The following is a 20,025-nucleotide window of genomic DNA, read 5'->3' as shown; positions in this document are numbered from 1 at the left end:
TCATCCTTCAGGACAGTCTTCTATGAAGGCTGGGTACAGCATCTCCGTGGGGTACCTGTAGGCCCAGGTGCCTCCCTGCCGACTCTGACCCAGCATGCAGCGAGGCGCAGGTTTGTTTCTTGCCCCCCCGCAGCAAGGGGACCGGCAGCCTGCCCCTGGCACACACCAGGTGCTTAGCACATGAGCTAAGGGTGAGGAGGCACGGACCCGGCACACTTTGGGACCTGGTAGATGCTCAAGGAGCATCTAGCAGAAGGCCATCCTTCAGCTGCGGCAAGCCGCACTCCCTGGCATCACCCCCGATTGCTCTCTCATCCCACAACCAGTGCTGCCCACAGACCAAGAACCAGACCCTTGCACACCTCCTTGGCTGCCCCTGCTCAGAACCCCACCATGCCAGCCTGGACGCCAGAGAAGCAAGCAGGTGACCCCCAAGACCGACTGAGTGCCAGGCCCTGGGTCACATCATTGTATCTTCACGTGACCTTGGGAAGTGGATACAATCACTGGCCTCATTTCATAGACAAGGAAACCGAGGCAGGAAACAGGGTCACTGGCAGCGTGGGTCCTGGGAAAAAGCTCTCAAGAACCCTGCACGTGTGGTCTCACTCCCTCGGTGCCCAGCACCTGGCACACAGCGGCGCTTGGCAAACGTCTCCTGGGGTCCCCGAGTGAGCAACAGCAGACAGTGGGGCAGCCAGACTGAGGGGGGCAGGTGTGCAGAGGGAAGGTAGGGTGGGGCAGCCTGTGCTCCTCCCTGCAGCCCAGCCCCCACCTCCCACCCACCCACGCACCAGGGCCGCACCTCTCTGAAGAGGGCCCCGTAGAAGGTGACGGTGTAGAAGCAGTCGACTGTGCGCATGTTGATGTCCAAGTCCATGAGCAGACGCTTCTGCTCCTGTGAGTTCACGGTGGCCCGGATCCGCTGCAGGACAGAGGGCTACGGTCAGGGGCCATGCGGCAGAGGGCGACCACCCCCTATCCCTCGCAGGAGGACTAGGCGCTCCAAGGGGTACCGATGGGCCATACTATAGGCTCAGCCCCTGTGCCTCCTCCAGGAAGCCCCCCAAGTGTCCCCAAGCTCCCGGGCTGCGTGGGGCAGGATGAAGTAGAGCCCTTGCATACCTTGACGGCCATGATGGTGCCACTCTGGGCGTGCCGCACCTTCTCCACCACCCCATAGGCTCCGCGGCCCAGCTCCGAGATGGTCACCAGGTCATCGGCCTCCACCTCGAAGTTCTTGGGGGACAGAAAAAAGAGAGGCCACAAGTCAGGAGAGCGCAGGGGCAACAGAGAGGAAACAGCCAGTCAGTTAGATCTGAGCTCAAATCTTACACCAACCACCCTCTGCTGTGTGACCTGGGCCAAGTCACACCACCTCTCAGACTCACACCGCTCTCTATAAAATGGGTACAGCAGCGTTCAAGACAATCACATGGCATAAATATGACCGCCTATAAAACGCCCCCAGTTGGCACAGGGAGCTCCAGAGAGGCCCTTTCCCTCTTGCTCCCCACCCTACTCAGGGGTTGGGACGGAATCATTCATTCACCCGGTATTTGTGGAGTCCCCACTATGTGCACATTCCGGTTTCAGGCACTAGAGACAGAAAGAACAGAGCAAAGCTCTTGCTTTCACAGCAGGCAGTATGGCCCTGGGCCTCCTGCTCTCCCTCATGCCCTCTGCTGTCCGGCAGATGAGAAAGCTAAACGTCACCCACTGACAAGTGTCAGGAGGGAATGAGCCTTGGTGCGAGGAGAGGGGGGGCTGTCAGCCATGGAGAGGCCTCCACAGTGGGTCTCTGCCTGTGGGGGAACCACAGTCTCCAGCCAGGATCTCAATCGCTGGGGAGCAAGCCATCAGCAGGTGTGTGTGCAAGGCACACACCTGGTGCTGCTTCTGAGGCTAGAGCCAGGAGTCCCCATGTTTGATGCACCATTCCCACAGGTGACATGAGCACTGGTAGCCCCAGGACCCCAACTCTGAGATCAGGAAACTTCATGATAGCTCTGGCTCTCCAGCCCTATGAGGCAGGCCAACTCTCCCCATTCCAGGTGAGAGGGTCTAAGGGTGGGCAGCCCAGGACCAAAGAGCTAACGTCTGGGGAGTGAGGTTCCTCTCCAAAGCCCAGTTCTGCCCACCGCCCACAGCCACCTCCCAGTGGCCCTACAGGGTCAGCTTATGCCCACTTGTCAGATGCAAACGCTGAGGTTCCAACCCATGAAGTCCCCGCCCCAGGTGTGCAGCCGGCACCTACCCTGTCTCCAATGGTAATGAAGGTCCGGGAGTCAAGGTTCCGGGGGGGTCTGTGGGGGGAAAAGCAGGACCCCATGAGCCTCAGAAAGCAGCATATCCTTGCCTGAGAGAAGGAGCAAACCAGCCTGGCCTATGAGCCCAAGACGCGTCCTGTGCCCGGGAGGCAGCTTGCGGGCCGTGGTGTTCCTCACGGCACCCAGTCTGTCATCAGGCACCCGCGGTGTCACATACAAGGCGTGGTCACACAGACATGGCCAGAGCCTCACCCTTCCATCCCCAAGGTGGGCGAGAAGGGGATGCAGAATGGACGTGTGACACCTGTGAGCCCCCATGGCCACGCCCCCAGGGCCTAGTTCATAGGAGGTGCTCTCTGGGCCACGCTGTCCCCTGCCTGCTCCCCTCCTTTCGACCCCTTCCAGGAAGCCTCTCTAGGCTGAGCCAGTGGAGAAACTGAGACAGACTCACGTGGGGTTGGGCACGAGCGGCTTGGACATGCAGGATATCCGTAAGTCCTTCTTCCTTTTGGCCTTCCCTAAAACAAAGAGGTGAGGCACCTGGTCAACGCTCAGTCTGTCAACATCCCCTGGGGACAGACCTGGGGACAGAGATGATTCAGGCCCCCTGCCCTCAGAGGCCCCGAGCACAGTTACAGATGCTGAGGATCAGTCAGTGTGGGCAGTGCTCTGAGGGGCCTGGTGCCTCTGGGCACAGGGACATCTCTGGGCACAGGGACATCTCTGGCTCCAGCCCCACAGGGCCTCCCGGAAGCCGGCCTCGGGCAGTCACCCGACAGCCGCCCAAGATGTCTCCAGAGCACACCTCCAAGGAAGCTCACTCCATCACAGATCTGCCCCCCTGGGGCACACACCAGGCTACCACTGGGCACCCCCCGAGGGAGTAGGGCCACGTCCCAGCAGCCAAAGTGCTCGCCAGGGCCTGTGCTCCCACCCCCTGCAAAAGCCCTGCATCCTAAGTGCCTGGTAAGGACTGAACTGTGCCCCTAGAAACCCCATGTGTTGAAGTCCTAAGCCCTGGTAGCTCAGGGTGTTACCCTGTTTGGAGATGGGTTCTTTACAGGGATGATCAAGTTAAAAATGAGGTCATGAGGGTGGGCTCTAGTCCAGCAGGACTGGTGGCTTTAGAAAAGGAGAAAGCTGGACACACAGAGACAGATACGCACAGATGGAGGAGAATGTGAGGAGATACAGGGGAAGATGGCCATCTGCAAGCCAGGGAATCCCTAAGGAATCCAGAAGCTAGGAGAAAGGCCTGGAACGGGCCCCTCCGTCACAGCCTCAGAGGGAACCAGCCCACTAGCACCTTGAGGAACTCCTGGCCTCTGGGACCATCAGGCAGGAAGCATCTGGCAGCCCCCAGCCCGAGGTGCTAGCAAACTGACCCAGCTCCTGCTCCCACTTGTGGCGCTAACCTAGCTGGAAAGCCTCAGAGGCAGACAGAGCTCCTCTCAGGTCCCAGCTCTGCTGCCCGCCCCTCTTCAGAGCTTCCCTTTCCCCATCTGTCATCGGGACCGCAGAGGCCCCTCTCAGGGGCGGCTGGGAAGTCTGGACCAGATGCGGGCTGGGGAGCTACTGACCGAAGCCTGCTGCCTGCCTATTGCTTGCCGCCCCCTCCCCCAAAGTTCTCGCCTTTGCCTTCCCTTCCAGGAGCACTGCCGGAAGGCACTTCCCTCCCAGGGCACCAGGCAGTCTCCTAAGGACGGGAGAGGGGCTGCGCCTCTCCAAGACCGCATGCCCATGGCTCCTGGGCTGGCTGAGAGTGGTGGCCAGGAGCCCAGCGTGCAGCCGTGCTAGCGGAGTGCACATTCCGGAGCGCTGGACACGGCGGCGCTGGGCACGGTGGAGGGAGCTTCCGTGGGGGCCGCCCTCCAGAGAGGCCACCATGGCACCTTACAGGCAGGAGAGCAAGGGCGGGACACATCCAGACCCACGGGGGAAGACCGAGGCTGGCTTGAGTCCATGGCCCCGGCTCTTAGCCACCGGGACTGGAGCTCCACTGTCCAGAGGAGGAAGTGACTTTCCCAGGCCACTGAGAATGCAGGTGGCAGAGGTGGCACGTGACCCTAAGTCCCCAAAACCACGCAGACCACTTGCCAGCTCCTGTGGGAGTGTCCTTCCCACCTCCCAGGCATAGCCCTGTTATGTGCTCTGCCTTCCCCGCCCACCTCACGCACCGCCCCTGATGAAGGAAGTGGGAGCTGCCCGGGGCCCCGCACCACCGGCCATGAGCATGCACAGCACACTGGGAAGCACAAGCCCCGGAAGCCACCTCTGAACTGGGTTCACATCCAGCTTCCACCACATCCCGCTGCATGGCCTCAGTGCCCCATGTGCCCCTGGCCTGGAGGCCCACATACTTGGACCCAGCAGCCAGGCAGGGCCTGACACCACCGTCAGGGGATGGGATAGAGTTGTTGTTGCTGCTGGGGAGATGAGGCCTGGCCCCAGCTGTCCTCAGAGCTAGATGACTTGCCACAAGAAGAGCCCTGGTGGGAAGAGAGTCCTGGATCTGCATGGGGGTGGGTGGGCTGAGCCCTGGGGCTGGTGTAGGCAGGCACCTCCTCCCCACAGAAGCCGCCCAAGGCCCCAGATGCCTGCTCTGAGGGAGGTCTGCCTAGCCCTTGGCAGCCCAAGGGCCTGATCCAGGTGCCCTCATGCCCACTGCCAAGTCAGGGCTGCAATGGCACTGTCCTCGACCCCAGAGCCAGTGGGAGCCCTGCTCTCCCCACGCTGGCCCCAGCTCTTGGAGTACGTCTGTCGCCGAATCATACGCTTTCTCTGTCCCAAATTCAAATCCCACCTTTGCCCCTTAGAGACCTTCGACAAGTCCCCAGTCTTCTCTGAGCCCCCGTATCCTCAATCAGACAAATGATCACTACCTACATGGTAGTGATCTTTAGAGAACTTAGAACAGCACCCTGTTGGCATCAGCGCGACTTGCCCCCAAGCCCAGGCCTGTCCGGGAACAACCCAGGGGCCGCACAAAACAAGTTTCCACACATAATACCCACTGGGCGCCACCACCGCTCGCCCGGCGCCGGGGCAGACCAGCTGCGTAATCATGAGCTCCCATGTGAGGCATGTGGCCATCGTTTGGATTTTTTAAAGATTTATTTATTTGAAAGAGAGAGAGTGTGCACACACAAGGGGGGACAAGCAGAGTGAGAGAGAAAGAGAGAGAATCCCAAGTACTACTGAGCGCAGAACCGACCTGGGGCTCAATCTCACAACCCCAAGATCGTGACCTGAGCTGAAAGCAAGAGTCAAACGCTTAACCGACCACACCACTCAGGTGCCCTTGTGTGAGGTGTTTTCATCCCATTTTACAGATAAGACAACGTGGCCAGCTCTCAGGGGCATAGTGGGTCTCTCTCTCCTCCAGCAACAGCCTGCTGGCCACACAAATGGCCCTTCCCATCTATTCCAGATGTTTCAACAACCCTGGAGGGAGTTCTTAGCCTTATTTTACTGGAGGGAACTAAGATGCTGCATGGTGACTCAGGGGGAGATGCTTCCAGATCTGGTGACTCGGAGACTGCACTGGGCCAGGTCAGCCACTCCTGGCGCCCTCTCCTGCTGGGAGCTTCTCCCTGTAGGAGGAGGGACGGGCCTCCTGTACTCCCCACAGAGAGCTCTGTGACATCTGCTGAACAGGGACCCAGACGCTTCCCTGGGTTTCCCAGGGCCCTGCACATTCTGCATGACAAGAAGAAAACAGAAAAGGCAAGGTATCCAGGCCCGTGGGTTCCTAAGGCCACATCCGTGCTGCCCCTGGGTCAGACTAAGTCATCACTGACCCCTGGTGGTGGGGGCAGGGGCCCTGGGCTGCAGGCCCTAAGGCCTGAGGAGGCTACTGGCCAGGCCAGCATTGCTAACGCTGCATGTGACATGCAGCAGCCTGAGCTAGTCCAGCTTCGACCCTTGATGAGACCTGGCATGGTACCCTTCTCTCGGCCCCTCAAGTCCTCTATCTTCGAAGCAGCACTCTGGTAAGCGCATGCCACCCTGCAGGGTGGGATCATCTATGAGGTGCTCGGCACAGGCTTGGGGCACAGCAGATAGCCCTATACGATGGCCCACGACAGGTCACTACAGTTATTACAAGCCTCTGCACAAAGCTGGAAAAAAGCCACCCTATGTAATGAGAATTATGGGGAGCTTTTACTCTTCACTTGAAGCTTTTTGTAACCAGAAAGTAAAATATTTTATGTTAAAAAATGAACAATCCAGGAGTACCTGGGTGGCTCAGTCGTTAAAAGTGTCTGTCTTCAGCTCAGGTCATGATCCCAGGGTCCTGGGACTGAGCCCCACATCGGGCTCCCTGCTCAGCAGGCAGCCTGATTCTCTCTCTCCCTGTGCTGCTCCCCCTGCGTGTGTGGTCATGTGATCTCTCTCCTTCCCTCTGTCAAATAAATAAATAAAACCCTAAAAAACAACACCACCACCAACAACAAAAAAACAATCCACTAGGGGGTCTCCTGGGGCTCACAGCACATCCCCCCACACTACCTGCTCTTGGCCTTCCCTAACCTTTCTCTGGCCCTAACCTGCACACCCATCTCCCACCCTAGGATCTGCAAATGTCATGAGACGGGCCCCTTTTCACCAGGCCTCAGTTTCCCTAGTAGTCAAGGGAGCCTCTATGCGTGTGGCCAGGCCAGGTGGGTGAAAGAGGAACGAGGCCCTCAGTACATGAGATCTCCCACATGCTCCTCCTTCTGGGCTTGGGGCAGGACACAGGCTGCTCCAAGCACATGGGCTGGGTGGGAAGAAGGAGTAGGGTCCTGGCCTTCTCACCTATCTGCCTGCCAGGGACATGGGCTCCGTGCAGCAGCTCCCCAGCTGTCAGAGGGAGTGGGTGAGGCCATCTTGGAGACAGCTCAGGAACGGGCCACAGGCCACCAGCCACCGCCACTGTCTGCCATTCACGTCAGTGCTGGGCCCAGATGGCCAGGCGGCCCAGGGCTGCCCAGGTGTGGGCCCGATATGACGACCGTCACCACAACAAACAAAGGTTCACGGGCAGCCACCAGCAAACCACAACAAGCCTGCCAGCCTCAGCCTGCGGGGCCTCTGGCACCGGTGGGCACAGTGCCAGGCTTCTGTGTGTCCTTGGCCCTCTCCAACCTCTCAACACCACCACAGGCAGAGAATAAGGAATTCGGCTACTGACCGACAGGAGAAGACCACAAAGAGAGGCACCCCGGACTCCCACAACTCCTACCTCTGCCTGGCCCTGCTCTCATCTCCTCCCACTCACCATTCCTTAAATGAGCCGCCTTCTCTTCCATCGCAGTGCCTTTGCACATTCTGTTCCCTCTGCCTAGAGCGCTCTTCCCTGCAGCTCCATCCCTGCTGGTATATGATCCTCACCTTTCGCCTAGTCAAAGCGGCTTTCCTGATCACTCCAGCTAAGCTCCTTGTCCCTGCCTCTCACTGTGTCCCACTGGCTTCGCTTCTGTCACGTCTCACAAGTCATGGTTCTATAGTCACTACTTCAGGGGCAGCTAAGAAAACATTTATGGGCACTGACTCGAGTCGGGCAGCCTGGGTTCAAGTTGCAGCTCTGCCTCTTCCTAGCTGTATGCCCTCAAGCAAGTGCCTTAACTTCTCTGGGTGTCAGAGATCAACTGTGCAATGGGGATAATGGGCCCACGGTGAGCCTCGGGTTACCAGGCGTGTCCTCCGAAGTTATCAGGGCCACGCTGCGGTGGTGCCTGACAGGCAAAGATTAGACGGAGCCATCTGGAAACCCGGAGGACCCCAAATAACACGAGGCCCTCAGCCCCAGATAGCCGCTCTGTACAGGAAAGTGTTTTCTTGTACCTGTGGTACCAAGGGGATCAGAGAAGAGGTGTGGCTTGACCACGGTGACACAGTGAGTGTTTGGTAGGGAGCAGACACAAAGACAGGTCTGTGTAGCTCCAAAGACCAAACATCAACAGAAAGCCTGAGAGAGGGGTCTCCCCACCCCCTGTGTCAACCCTACCCTGAGGCCTCGGGGAGAGGGGAAACAGACTGGACAGTACCACCTGCTCTCAGGGTCCGTCCACGGTGGGAGGGGGAGGGGTGGTGCGTCCCTCACCACAGACGCTGCGGGGGCCTTCACACACACAGGGAGCCCCCCACATGTCGTCATGTTGGGTCGCAACCCCTGATTTCCAATGACAAAAGCAACACCAACTGCTCCCAATTTATTACCCCCCCACACACCTTTGGGGTATTTTGGTTGCTTGGTAAGCTGTCCACTAGAGAAGTCCTAGGCCCTGAGTGTCTGGGCCAGCCCTGCAGATGTGGGAGGCCAGACGGCCCCAGGCTGCCATGCCCCCTCCCAGCCCCTGCCGCACTTGGCTCGTCGCCTCTATCCTATGCAGGTCCCTCAGAGAAAGATCAACTGGTCCCAGCTACTCCTGCCACACAGGCAGCTAACACACAGCTGGTGTCGGGGGCTCTCATGAGCCAAAGCCCACACCCCCACTTGACCCCAGTGATCTCCGAACATTGCAGACCTTACACCAGCCCCAGCTGCTGGTCTGTGCTCGAGTCCAGGTGAAGCGCTCAGGGCACCCAGTTCACAGACAGTACCACTGAGGCTCAGAGACAGTGAGCCGAATGGCAGGGCTGGGTGCTCAGGCCCACATATGTCTGAGGCTGGAGTCTCCACGCCGTGGCATCCCTCCCACAGGAGGCCTCTGGGAAGCTTTCAGGGGCCACCGCCACCAAGTGTTGGTGGGGAGCGAGAACAGACCTGCCTCCCCCAGGCAGCGGGCCAGCTGGATCCCTAGCACTGCGGCGCCCTGTCCCCAAGATCCTAGAGCAGATAAAGGGCTCTGTTACTTACCGAACACCAAGCATGTGGCACCTGCCAAGGGCGCTGTGGGCTCCACCCCACAGGTGAGCAACAGGTTACAGGTGGGGGCCCCTCAACCCCCTGGCCCTGCCCTCTCTCCGGCTGAGTGCTGGCCCCCCGGGGCAGGCCCTGGCATCTGAGGCCCTTGACAACCCCCTTCCCTCCACCTCTCAGGGTCTTCCTCATCCACAGAGCAGGAGGGGAGGACTCTGCACCTGCCCGCCCCCCACCAGTGCACGCCCCTTGGACAATGAGCAGCCAGGCCCCTGCCCGCCCCCCACCACTGTTGGGCTCCCACCTCGGACAAGCGACAATGACTGTTGGCAATGCCACTGGTACCCAGGGGGCCAGGGCCGGAGATGCTGCTCCATAGCTCCCAGCGCACCCCCAGCCCCAACGGCCAAGAATGCACCAGGGCCAAACCCAGGGCTGACGGGAAAGCCAGGACCACCAGCAAGTAACAGACAAAGCCCGTGGGTGTAATGTTTATAAGCCAGGGACGGGGACCTTTCTGAGGTGGGATCTGAGCTGAGGCCGACACACAGCAGGCGAGGAGGAGGAAAGTTCTAGCGCCAAGAGGGTCAGGCGCAGGGGAGAAGCGCACAAGGTGGGGGGGGGGGGGTAACACGACTGGAGGGTGTGGGGTGGGAGGCCCACTCCTAGCTGGGGTGCGAGACCCCGAGGCACAGAGTCTGGCCCCATGGGGCCAGTACTTGTGTGAGCTCACAGGGCCACCAACGTGAAGACACCTCGGCCCTATCGAAGCACCCACAGACCCAGGAAGCCCACCTCGGGGAACTCCCGCCAGAGAGAGAGAGAACATAGCACCGCCAACATCTCTGAGCACCTGTCGTGTGCCTGGCCAGTGCTAAGCCTCGGATCCCGTCTCCTGTCTCCGTGGACCACTGCAGCAGCCCCAGGCAGTGGGGACAACAGGCTCTCCACTCTCCAGAGGACGGCACTGAGGCAGGGTTTGTAAAACAAAGAGACCACCCCGGGAACCAGCAAGGGTCCAGCGGGCCCCTGGGCAGGGTGACATGCTAAGCACTCTCCACGCAGGAGGTGGCGTGCAGATTTCAAGAGAGAGAGAACATCGGTCTCCTCACAGAGGAGTCCAAGGATCAACAGACCACGTTCCTGCACCTTTGAGATTTTCCTAACCACATGCAGTGTCAGCTAGTTCCATGGAAGGAATTTAAATGCAAGAACAAGGAAGAAAGAAGCCCTGTGGAAACTTGTGCCTGGGGCCGCTGCAGGTCTGGGCCTCAGGCTCCTCCTCCCTGTGAAACGGGGAGCCAGGCTCGCTGGCATCCTTCCTGGGGGATGCTCAGCCCTGGATGGTGCCCCAGAGGCCAACCACTGCAGACTTGCAGGCCAGGGACCTGGAGACTTGCGCAGAGTCCCATGCCGGCACTCAAACACAGACCCCAACCTCTCAGGCCCCCTGATCCTGGCTCCACATACCTCATCTGCAGCCACGAGACCATCTGCCACACCACGGTGGTAGAGGCCAATAGGCAGTGAGTGCAGAAGGACAGGCTATGGTACCAGGAGACCTGAGCTGCTGAGCTGCTGTGTGACCACCGGCAAGCACACCTCCTCCCTGAGCCTGTTTCCTCTCAGATGTCCTGGGGAGTTCAATGACCTTGATCTCCAGGACAGGTGAGCCAGAGTCAGGGGTTATTAAGACAGACCTCAGACAGACCTGTGTGACCTTGGACAAGTCACTCCCCCCTCGAGGCGAGTATACTTGTCAGACGGAGAGCTGACGACACCCCATGTTGTTGGGTAACCACAACAGCTGAATGAGACATTGCGCAGGAAGTGTCTGGCACAAAACGGGTCGGATCAGTGGCCACCCTGGCCGCAAGGCCTTCCATTGCCAAGTTGGGCCCCAGACTGCCAAGTGAACCCCCAGACTGCAGATCCCGGGCTTCAAGAGCCTATACCTAGGGAGGAATATTCCTGGAGTGACATCTAACCTTCCCAGGGCCTCGGGGAGATGGGATACTCCTCTTGCTCAGGCTAGTGGGCTAAGTTCTCACAGGTCACCACTTGGGGCCACTGGGAGGTCACCCAGGCCACCAGGAGGCACTGCCGGGCCCCACACGCCTGCTCCTGCAAAATGGTAAAAGCCCCTTTCCTTAACAAAGGCCATTCTTGCTTTTATTATCATTGGCATCGAAACAAAATCTTATAAAACATGGGTTCACTGTGTAGAAAACCTAAAATGTATTCTTGATGGTAAAAAGGCCAATACGTAGCTCAGGTTCTAATTCAGCATTAAATGAGCACACAAGGCGTCCCTGAACTGGAGAGATCACATCACTCCCCACTCTCAACAGCAGAGGTGTTTCATTCCCTCCGTTCAGATGAGAACACTCACCCAGGAGGTCACAGAGGGAGGTGGCACAGAGCTGGGCCTCGAAGCAGCCCCTCCCCCCGGGAGCGCGCACAGGCTCACCCAGCAAGGGTCCCCGCCGCACCACCCCAGGGTCTGCCCCAGGCAGACGGGCCAGAGCATGCTGTGCCACTAGTATGGAGGCAGGAAGTGAAGTGGAAGACCAAGACACAGACACTGAAGGACAGGGAGGGCAGAGAACATCCCCCCGCCCCACACCCACAGCAGTCTCGGGCAGGCCTCCGACCGCCAGCCCCTACTTAGTGGCGCACAGAAACGCTCCTCAGCTCTCCACATCTCCCCTGACACCCAAGGCCCCTCCCAGGTCACCTCCCACCCACTGGCTTGCGTGATCCTGAGGACGCACCACAGAAGATGGTGGCAATAGCACAGTGACGCGGAGGAGGAAAGTCAAGAGCTACCAGGTTCCCCTTACACTGGCTGAGCCCCGCCCAGTCAGCCCAGGAGTTTCAGACCCACATGAAGTAACAAGGACAGCTGTCCACACTCAGCCACACTAGCTCTGGGCCGGCCCCATACTCAGCCCTTGCATACACCAGTGCACTGAGGCCTCACCGTGACCCTGCCGTTAAGGTTCTAGGATCATTCCCATCATACAGACTGAGGCCCCACAGCTTGTGAGTGCAGGAGATGGCCGTGAACAGCCAGCTGGCTGCAGCCTCTCCCCACCACCACAGCAGTGTAGACCCCCTTCTGAAGGATGGTGAGCGTCACTATGCCCCTTGTACATTAGAACTCAATTTCAAAAAACAATAAAGAAGTGATTGATACAGGGACGCCTGGGTGGCTCAGTCGGTGAAGCATCTGCCTTCAGCTCAGGTCATGGTCCCAGGGTCCTGGGATCGAGTCCCACATCGAGCTCCCCGCTCGGCAGGGAGTCAGCCTCTTCCTCTCCCTTTGCTCCTTCCCTGTGCTTGTGCTTTCTCACTCTCCTCACTCCCCCTATCTCAAATAAAATCTTTTAAAAAAGTTTAATACAAAAGTCAGGGCAGTTGTTAGGGAGGCACAATTCTGGGAGGGGCTTTGGGGTACAGTTATGTTCGATTTCTTTAGCTGGGTATTGGCTACACAGATTTCATTTTATTTTTACTCATTAAAATACAGAGGTACATTTTATATATGTTTTTGGGGTCTGTGATATACTTCAATTGAAAAGTTTAAAACGAATGGAAGACCCCACCTGCCAGGTTGGGGTTCAGCCCGGAGGCGTCAACAGGGTCAATGCTGAGCCGCCCAGGAGCAGGGCACCAGTTGGGAGAAGGGCAGAGAAGCCAGGACAGCCCCTGGAATGCCAGATCAGCTGTGACACCCCAGAAAGGGACCCTCGGGGCAGGGAGAGGTGACAGGGACCTCTCAGGAGGGAAAGTGGGACAATAGCCCTTCAGGGTGAGCCTGATGACCCTCTCCCAAGTTGGACACAGCTCCCAGGCTTGCTGTCTGTGAGCTGCAGGCAACCTACCAGGCTGCCACTGCCCAGCCCTGTAAGTTCTTCATGCCTTTTATATGAAGCTTTTTTGGGTTTCCATGCTCAGTGCTAGGGAGGGCATGGACAGAAGCAGCCGAGCCGAGCAAGCAAGCCTGACTCCTGTGGGCCATGTGGAGAAGGATGGTCCCCAGAGGGCTGTAAACCCCAACCTCAGGAGCTGAGCTCAAGGCCTGCCTCATCACCCCATCTGGCCGGGGGGTAGGGCTCTGTGCACGGCGTCTTCTGTGCCACCCCCAGCGTTCTTCCTCTGGGACAAACAGAGACACAGAGGACCCCACCTGAGACCCTGACAATACTCTGCATGGCTGCCAAGGCCCTGCACCCAGCCTGGACCCACAACCCAACTGCTCCCTCTCACCTGACCCCCATCCACGGACATACCTGACCTTGGATCTGGATTCCAAAACCTCTTCCTGCTCCTTAGGCAGAGTTCTTTGAGAGTCAGGGTGCTCCTTGCTCACCCCAATATCCCCACAGCCAGCACCATACCTGACATGTGAAGTTCTACCAACTGAGGGACTGACCTGTCCTCCTGATTCCCCACCCCACACTCCCCTGTGCTCAGGAGAGCAGACCTGCAAAGAGGCCTGCCCCAGTCCCCTCTGTTCCCCACAGGCCTCCCCAGGAAGGCCCAAGAGGCAATGGGAGGCCCCAGCTCCAGCTGTGGACCAGTGGGGAAAGAGCCTGGTACCTTGTAGCTGGCATTACAGGACCCTGCAGGACCCTGCAGCCAGCGTCAGAGTCCTTGTGTCACAGGACTTACAAGCCCATCTCCAGAGTCCAGGGTTCTATTTACTCACCCATCGCCAAATAACCAGCCATGACCATAACAATGAGAACATAATAACAGATGCCACACATTAGACAGACACCGTCTCCAATCTCTACCACCACCCTGCAAGGGAGGAGTGTCCACTCCCACGTTACAGAAAAGGAGACCGAAGGTCAGAGAGGGCACAAGAGGAAGTCAGGAAGCAGTGAAGGGGGCCAAAATTTGAACACAGGCCTGTCTACTCCCTGCACCTCCTTCCTGTCTAGCTGAGGTTCTTTGGGGACTGAGGCCAATCTGGCCGGCCTACTACCTAACACTTAGCAAGACTGGAAGGAGGCTGTCTGCATCCATCTTTGTGGCTGCCAGCCAGACAGGCAGGAAAAGTCCCTATTCCCAGTCTGCAGATGAGGAAGCTGAGGCCTCTCATGGGATAGGTGCGCCATGCCCAGGGCACTGCAATCATTCACAGAGCGCAGTGAATGTAACTTTGCCAACATCACATAGCAAAAGAGCCTGCCCTGAAATTGGACCATGGTCACCTCTCCACCCCAGGAGCTCAGGCCGACCCCATACCACCTCTCCTCCCCAACCTCCCAGAGCCCCCAGCAGACCAGAGGATTCCCTAGGCAAGGGCGGTGCATGGCCACCACCACCTGCTTCTGTTCTGTGAACAAGAGGAAGCAGGGCTCTTGCCTAACAGAGGAAGTTCCTGGGCGGGGCGGGAGCAGAGCCGGGGAAGGCCTGCCCAGAGGTCCCAACCTAGTCTGAGGTCCAGGAAGGGGGCCACCTCTGATGCCCATCTGAGGACTCTATGCTGACCTGCAAGGCCGGGGCTCATAGCCCCCCTCCCAACCCACCAGTCAGCAGGCATCGCCCCTTTAAGCAGCAGCCAGTTGGGCTGGCATGCCCGGCGGGTGAGTCAGCACCCAGTGCCCGCTGACTCACCCACCGGAAGCCTCCTGCTGCCCCAGCCTTCTCCCCACACAGGCAACTGAGAACTTTGCTCCTTTCAGGCCTGGAGCCATGGGCTGGCTGATAGAGAGTTTCCTGTGCGTCACATCAGGGGTGGGGGAAGTCCCCAAGGTGTCACCCTCCAGTCTTTCCGACAGCAGGAACGGGACTGGACGGGGGGATTGAGGGGGGGGACAGTAGTCACAGCAGGCAGGGCCAGGATACAGACAATGCTCCTGAAGCCTCAGTGTCCCCACTGGGCAGCGGGAGCCATGTGAAGATCAACCATGACACGTTTGCATGGGCGGCACTCACAGTGCAGTGAGGGCGGTGACAGGATGCATACGGTACCCCCAAGGACACATGTGGCTTGAAGCAGCAGACCCAAACCATGCCGAGCAAATGTGCCCCTGACCACTGGCCCCAGCGCCAGCTGCCATTGGCCTCTGACTCCAAAGAAGGCATGTGGGCAAGGAGGCTGGGGGAAAACCTGCAGGGCTGAGGGACCTGGGGCCTCAAAGACTCATGGAAAACTCCCCAGGCCTGTGGCATGGAGCACAGAGCAGGACACCAGCTGTGAGGCAGGAAGCTCAAAGCTGAAGCTCAAAGGTAAGGTCAAGTACCAACCACGCCCTGTTTTGTTCAGATTCCTCTGAGAAGGTGGAGAAGAGCATGATGCTGGGCCCAGGATGGGGAGGGCCCCCGCTAAGAATCCCAGCTCTGTGGACTCAGTCCAGCCACTCCCCCTGTCTGGCCCCAGTTTTTCATCTGTCAGATGGGTCAGGCTGAATGAATATAAAATGTCCCAACTGTAAAGGGCTATGCACACAAGAGGCATCACCTCCAGCTCAGGCCCTGCGCCAGGTCAGGCTAGCCCTGGAGAGGACCCAGATTCAAGGCATAACAGAGCATCCCAACAGCTAGGATGATGGGGTGCAGGGAGGGTGGGTCCCACCAACTCAGCACAGAATGGAACATAAAGGAGCACTGGGGAGACCTCTGGAGATATACAGTCGTGGACAGAGCCCTAGCTGCACCTGTCACAACTGTATGAGCCCTAGGCAAGGCACTAACCACCTCTGAGCCTCAGTTTCCCCATCTATAAATGGGGCTGGGAGGAATGAATGGGAGAGAACATGGAACATGAAAAAAAGCTTGATAAGTGACAAGTCTCAGGATTTTAATGAGGAGGTATTATGGCTCCCCACCATATCCTTCCACAGACCCCAAAGAGGCAGATGAGGTCCCTGAGCCTTGCAGAGGCTCCTGAATCTCCATCTAACCCACCAACACCATCTATTACCTGGACCCACAAACTGGAAATTCACCTTGGTTCTCTCTCTGCAGAGGCTCAGAGACTGCAACACCAGGACTCAAGTCACACAGCACATGGGAATCAAACAGTGCCTCCCCAAATTCCCTTTTCCCTTCACACCTAGGACCCCTCTCCCTTCACAACTCTACAACTCCAACTTTTATTGGGTGAGGTATTGCCTGCCTGGAAAAGCTGAAAGAGCATTCGAAGACAAACACCGCTTCCAACCTCTTCCTTCTGCCCGTGAAAACACTGTGGCCCAATGAAGCTGAGGGACCTGTCCTAAGTCCCACAGCACTGACCAAGCCAGGCACAGACCCCAAGCTGGAGAAAAGAAGTGTCTGATTTCCTGGTTCTCCAGAATGGAGAAGCATATGATTTCCCAGCTCCCAAGCTCCACGAGGTCTGTGCAGTGCAAGTCCCTCCCTAGCCGCCTCCCCCCTTGAGTGCCTCCTGAGTTACTCACAGTGGTTGGGCAATGGGCAGGGATCCGGCCTCCCACTTACGTAAGACGTAATTACCCTGCCCACCGGGCCAGCCGAGCTCTGGCCCCCAGCCACCGCAGCTGCTGGCCACAGGGGCAGAGATGGACCCACACCCTCCCCAGGACCCCACAGGCCCTCCCGGTGCCTGGGCTCCTCCAGAGAAAAAGAGGTAGGATCAGCTCCTGAGCAGAGGCCCACTGAGTGACATCTGTTACCTTTCTCCACCTCACTATATGCAGCTGCAACCCAGACAGAGGCAAGGCCTTGACCCCACATGCTGAGGCCTTCCCAACAAGGAAAACGGTAACAAGGTGTGGGCAACTGTGCCTGCCTCAGCACCTACTGTGTGCCAGGTGCCCTGCTGCACTCCTCCCCTCCTCACCCATGCCTGCTGGAAGCTCTTCAGGATTTGCTGCATCGTATCACACCCAGAAAACGACACAAGGGGTGTGTGATTACTCCCATTTTACAGACAAGGAAACTGAAGTCCAGAGATACTCCTGCTGCCAGTGTGAGGCAGCAGCAGATTTAGAGAGCAACGAGGCAGCCCATTCATTACAGCTATGTCCGGTTTGGAAATCTCACACAGCCTTAGCCTGCTGAGGCTTGAACATGCCAAAAACATCCTTCCCTCTTCCGTGCGCGCGTGCACACACACACACACACACACACACACAAAATCCCCCTTTCACCCTCCAAGTTTCACCCCCCCACCCCCGCCCCGCATGACAAATCCTGCTGCCTTGCCGCCGCAGCCGCCACCTCACAAAAATTTCCAGGAAGGCCGGCTACTTGGAGAAACAAGAGTGAGCCCATTGCACAGCCAGCACCCTGGCCTAGCGGCGGCCCTGAACCCAGAGGCAGCAGGGACAAACCCGGTGCGGATTAACCCTGGAGATACAGGAGAGCAAAAGGCAGTGAGCTCTCCAAGTGCAGAGAGAAGCTTGCAAGTCGAGACAAGGAGAAGCTGATGGAGAGGGGGGCCGTGTGTTAGGGTGGGGTGGGAGGCCAAGAGAGGTTCCTGGGGACCAGGCTGCAGGCCACAGGCCCGCCAGGGAAGGAGCAATGAGGAGCCTACAAGGATGGACAGAGTTGGGGGAGAGGAGCAAGTTCTTAGCTGGAGTATAGCCAGGGCACCCACATGGGGGGGGGGGGGTATGAGGGGGTTACAGTGAGATTCCCCAGCAGGGCAGCACTGCTGGGGCTCGGTTGGGGAGTCCTTTAAATCTCAGAGTGGATACAGCCCTGGGACCAGGGAGTGGAAGTTGGGGCGGGGTGCAGATCAGAGTGAATCCCACCTGGATCCAACTGAGGGACCAGGTTGGGAGAGTTCCTGTTCTAGGGGCAGTTAAGGCCTAAATGAGGAGGTCAGAGTGAGGTTTCTGATCTGGAGCGGGGTCATCACAACGAGATCCTAGCCTGAATGCGGGCCCGAGAGCTGTTCCAAGGCCTCAGCTGGGGTCCAGGTGAGGTCCCAGGTGAGGTCTAGGCTGAGACGGAGACCCGAAGAGGGAGGGATTCTGGACCGGAATGCTGCCTCCGTCCGGGACGGCCTGAAATGGGATCACACAGACCGAAGTCGGGGTCCGCAGTCCAGGCCCGAATGGGCGCGCGGCGGTGGGGCGGGGGGGGGGGGGGGGGTGTCCAAGCTGCGCTCCCTATCAGGCGTTCCTACCTTTGGTCTGGGGCATGCTGGCGGGCTGACTGGAGGCGGGCGATTCCATGGTGCAGGCGGGTCCAGGGGCGGCGGCAGAACTAATCTAGAGGTCGGCGGGCTCTACCCGGGCGGAGAGCGCTCATGGCTGCGGGCAGGGGGCCCGGGCGCGGCGGCGGAGCAGAGGCGGCGGCGGCGGCGGCGGCGGCGGCGGCGGCAAATACACGTCCAGGACGGGCGGTGCCGGAGCCAGACTGGGCAGCGCCGCGGGGGCCCCGGCCGGACGGCGCCGACGTAAGCCCCGCCCCTGCACGCCGACTGGCCCGTCCGTCTCCGGGGCCCGTCCCCTGCCTATCAAACACCGACCTGCCCTGCCTGTCAAGCACAGGCCTCGCCCCTGCTGGCCCCAAATCCGGCTCCTCCTCTGTCTGTCAAGCCCCGCCTTCCACCCGGGAAACCCGGGCCCACTCCGGCTCGGTGCCCCCCAGGCGAGAGCCGGGTCCCTCCCGCCGCCTGTCCAGACGCAAGCCGCGCCCACTGCCCGGGACTCGCGGAGCCCGCCTCGCGCCTGTCAGGCACTAAGGCCCCGCCCCCGCGCTCTCCCAGCCCCGCGGCGCCCCCCTCCAAAGCGCTCCGGGCGCCCGCCTAGGGTGCGTAACCTGGGAAAACCCCACGTATGCTGGGGTGGCGCGAGCGGGAAGGCGGGGTCCCATGGAGGGGTTACAGTGCGCCCCCGGGGCCGAGACCTGGGTTCAGATCTCTACGTGGCTACTTTCCAGAAGCGGTGACCTTGGGCAAGTTTGGTGACCCCTGAGCCTCAGTTTTCGCCTGTGTGAAAAAGCGACTGTGACAGCAGCGCTGTGCAAGAGGTCGGGACCCGGGCTTTAGTAGATGTTCCATCCTTCTCACCAAACGTTGTACAAGCCTTAAGCACAATGCCCGGCGTGCGCACATTTGTTTCCTGCTCTGCAACATCCACTGAGCGCCCGACGCCGTGTGCAGGGCACCGGGAACTGGTGGGTCACGATGGTGAGCTTTGTGGCTCCTAGTAAGACAGCAGGAAACGTGGCTCTTCATGGTGGTGGGTGTCTTTACTGCCTCTCCTTCCCCACACAGTGAAACTGAGTCTCGGAGGTTGTAAGGTGGGGCGTTGGTTATCTTCTCCTCTGCTCGTGGGGCCTCCATCGGTGTATATAGACTGTCTAAAGTATATAATGGCCACATAGGCCAGTCCTCTCTTATGCTTCCACGTGGAGGTAGGGGGATTTTAGGAGCCACTGACCAATCTGGCCCCGAGATCAGCTGACTCAGAAGGAAAGCTTCGGGCTAGGGAGGGCGGGAAGGGCCTGACAAAGGTCAAGGGGTCAACCCTTCACCTCTGGGCAGGCATGAGTGTGCGGTCTGCCAGGGACCTCACATGAGGGAAGCAGATTCCACCTCCTGCTAGAAATGCTTGGTGCGGGGTGCTGACCTCTGCTTGCCCATTTGTAAAAAGGGGTGATGCCTGCAGGTCCCCACCCACGCAATGATGGAGAGGGCCTGATGAGATAAGAAAGGGGGATATGTTATTTATATTATCATTTTTCTCTTCCTGCGTCTCTGGCTCAGCCTTTCCAGGCAGTGGGTGGAAAGTCATGATCTATGGACTCAGGCAGGTATGGGTTCAAATGCCAGCTATGCCACTTACTAGAAGTCATGGAGCAGCTCCTTGCCTCAGTTTATTGACCTGTCCCATGGGGACAACGAGGCCTCTCTGAAATTAGCTCGTGAGCTCGGGCTTGGGAGTCCCTGGCTTAGGCCTGGCACTTCCTAAATGC

General features: G+C 58.9%; 1 protein-coding gene across 1 annotated transcript in view; it reads right to left on the bottom strand.

Annotated features, from left to right (window-relative positions):
• The window catches only part of MAP2K3 (mitogen-activated protein kinase kinase 3), a 29,287-nt gene extending 10,882 nt beyond the window's left edge, over nt 1-18,405 (bottom strand). Inside the window, exons 1-5 of the mRNA XM_059148468.1 lie at nt 18,230-18,405; nt 2,722-2,788; nt 2,258-2,306; nt 1,126-1,239; nt 806-925 (exon numbers count right to left, since the gene is read on the bottom strand). Of these exons, the coding sequence (XP_059004451.1) occupies nt 806-925; nt 1,126-1,239; nt 2,258-2,306; nt 2,722-2,788; nt 18,230-18,278 (399 nt within the window). The 5' untranslated portion in view covers nt 18,279-18,405. The remainder of the gene's footprint in view (nt 1-805; nt 926-1,125; nt 1,240-2,257; nt 2,307-2,721; nt 2,789-18,229) is intronic.
• Between the last annotated feature and the right edge of the window lie 1,620 nt (nt 18,406-20,025).

The sequence above is a fragment of the Mustela lutreola genome, chromosome 15 (genome assembly GCF_030435805.1).
Source record: "Mustela lutreola isolate mMusLut2 chromosome 15, mMusLut2.pri, whole genome shotgun sequence".
NCBI classification, from domain to species: Eukaryota; Metazoa; Chordata; class Mammalia; order Carnivora; family Mustelidae; genus Mustela; species Mustela lutreola.
The sequence above is the reverse complement of the archived record's forward strand: the minus strand, read 5'-3'. Positions and strand labels throughout refer to the sequence as shown.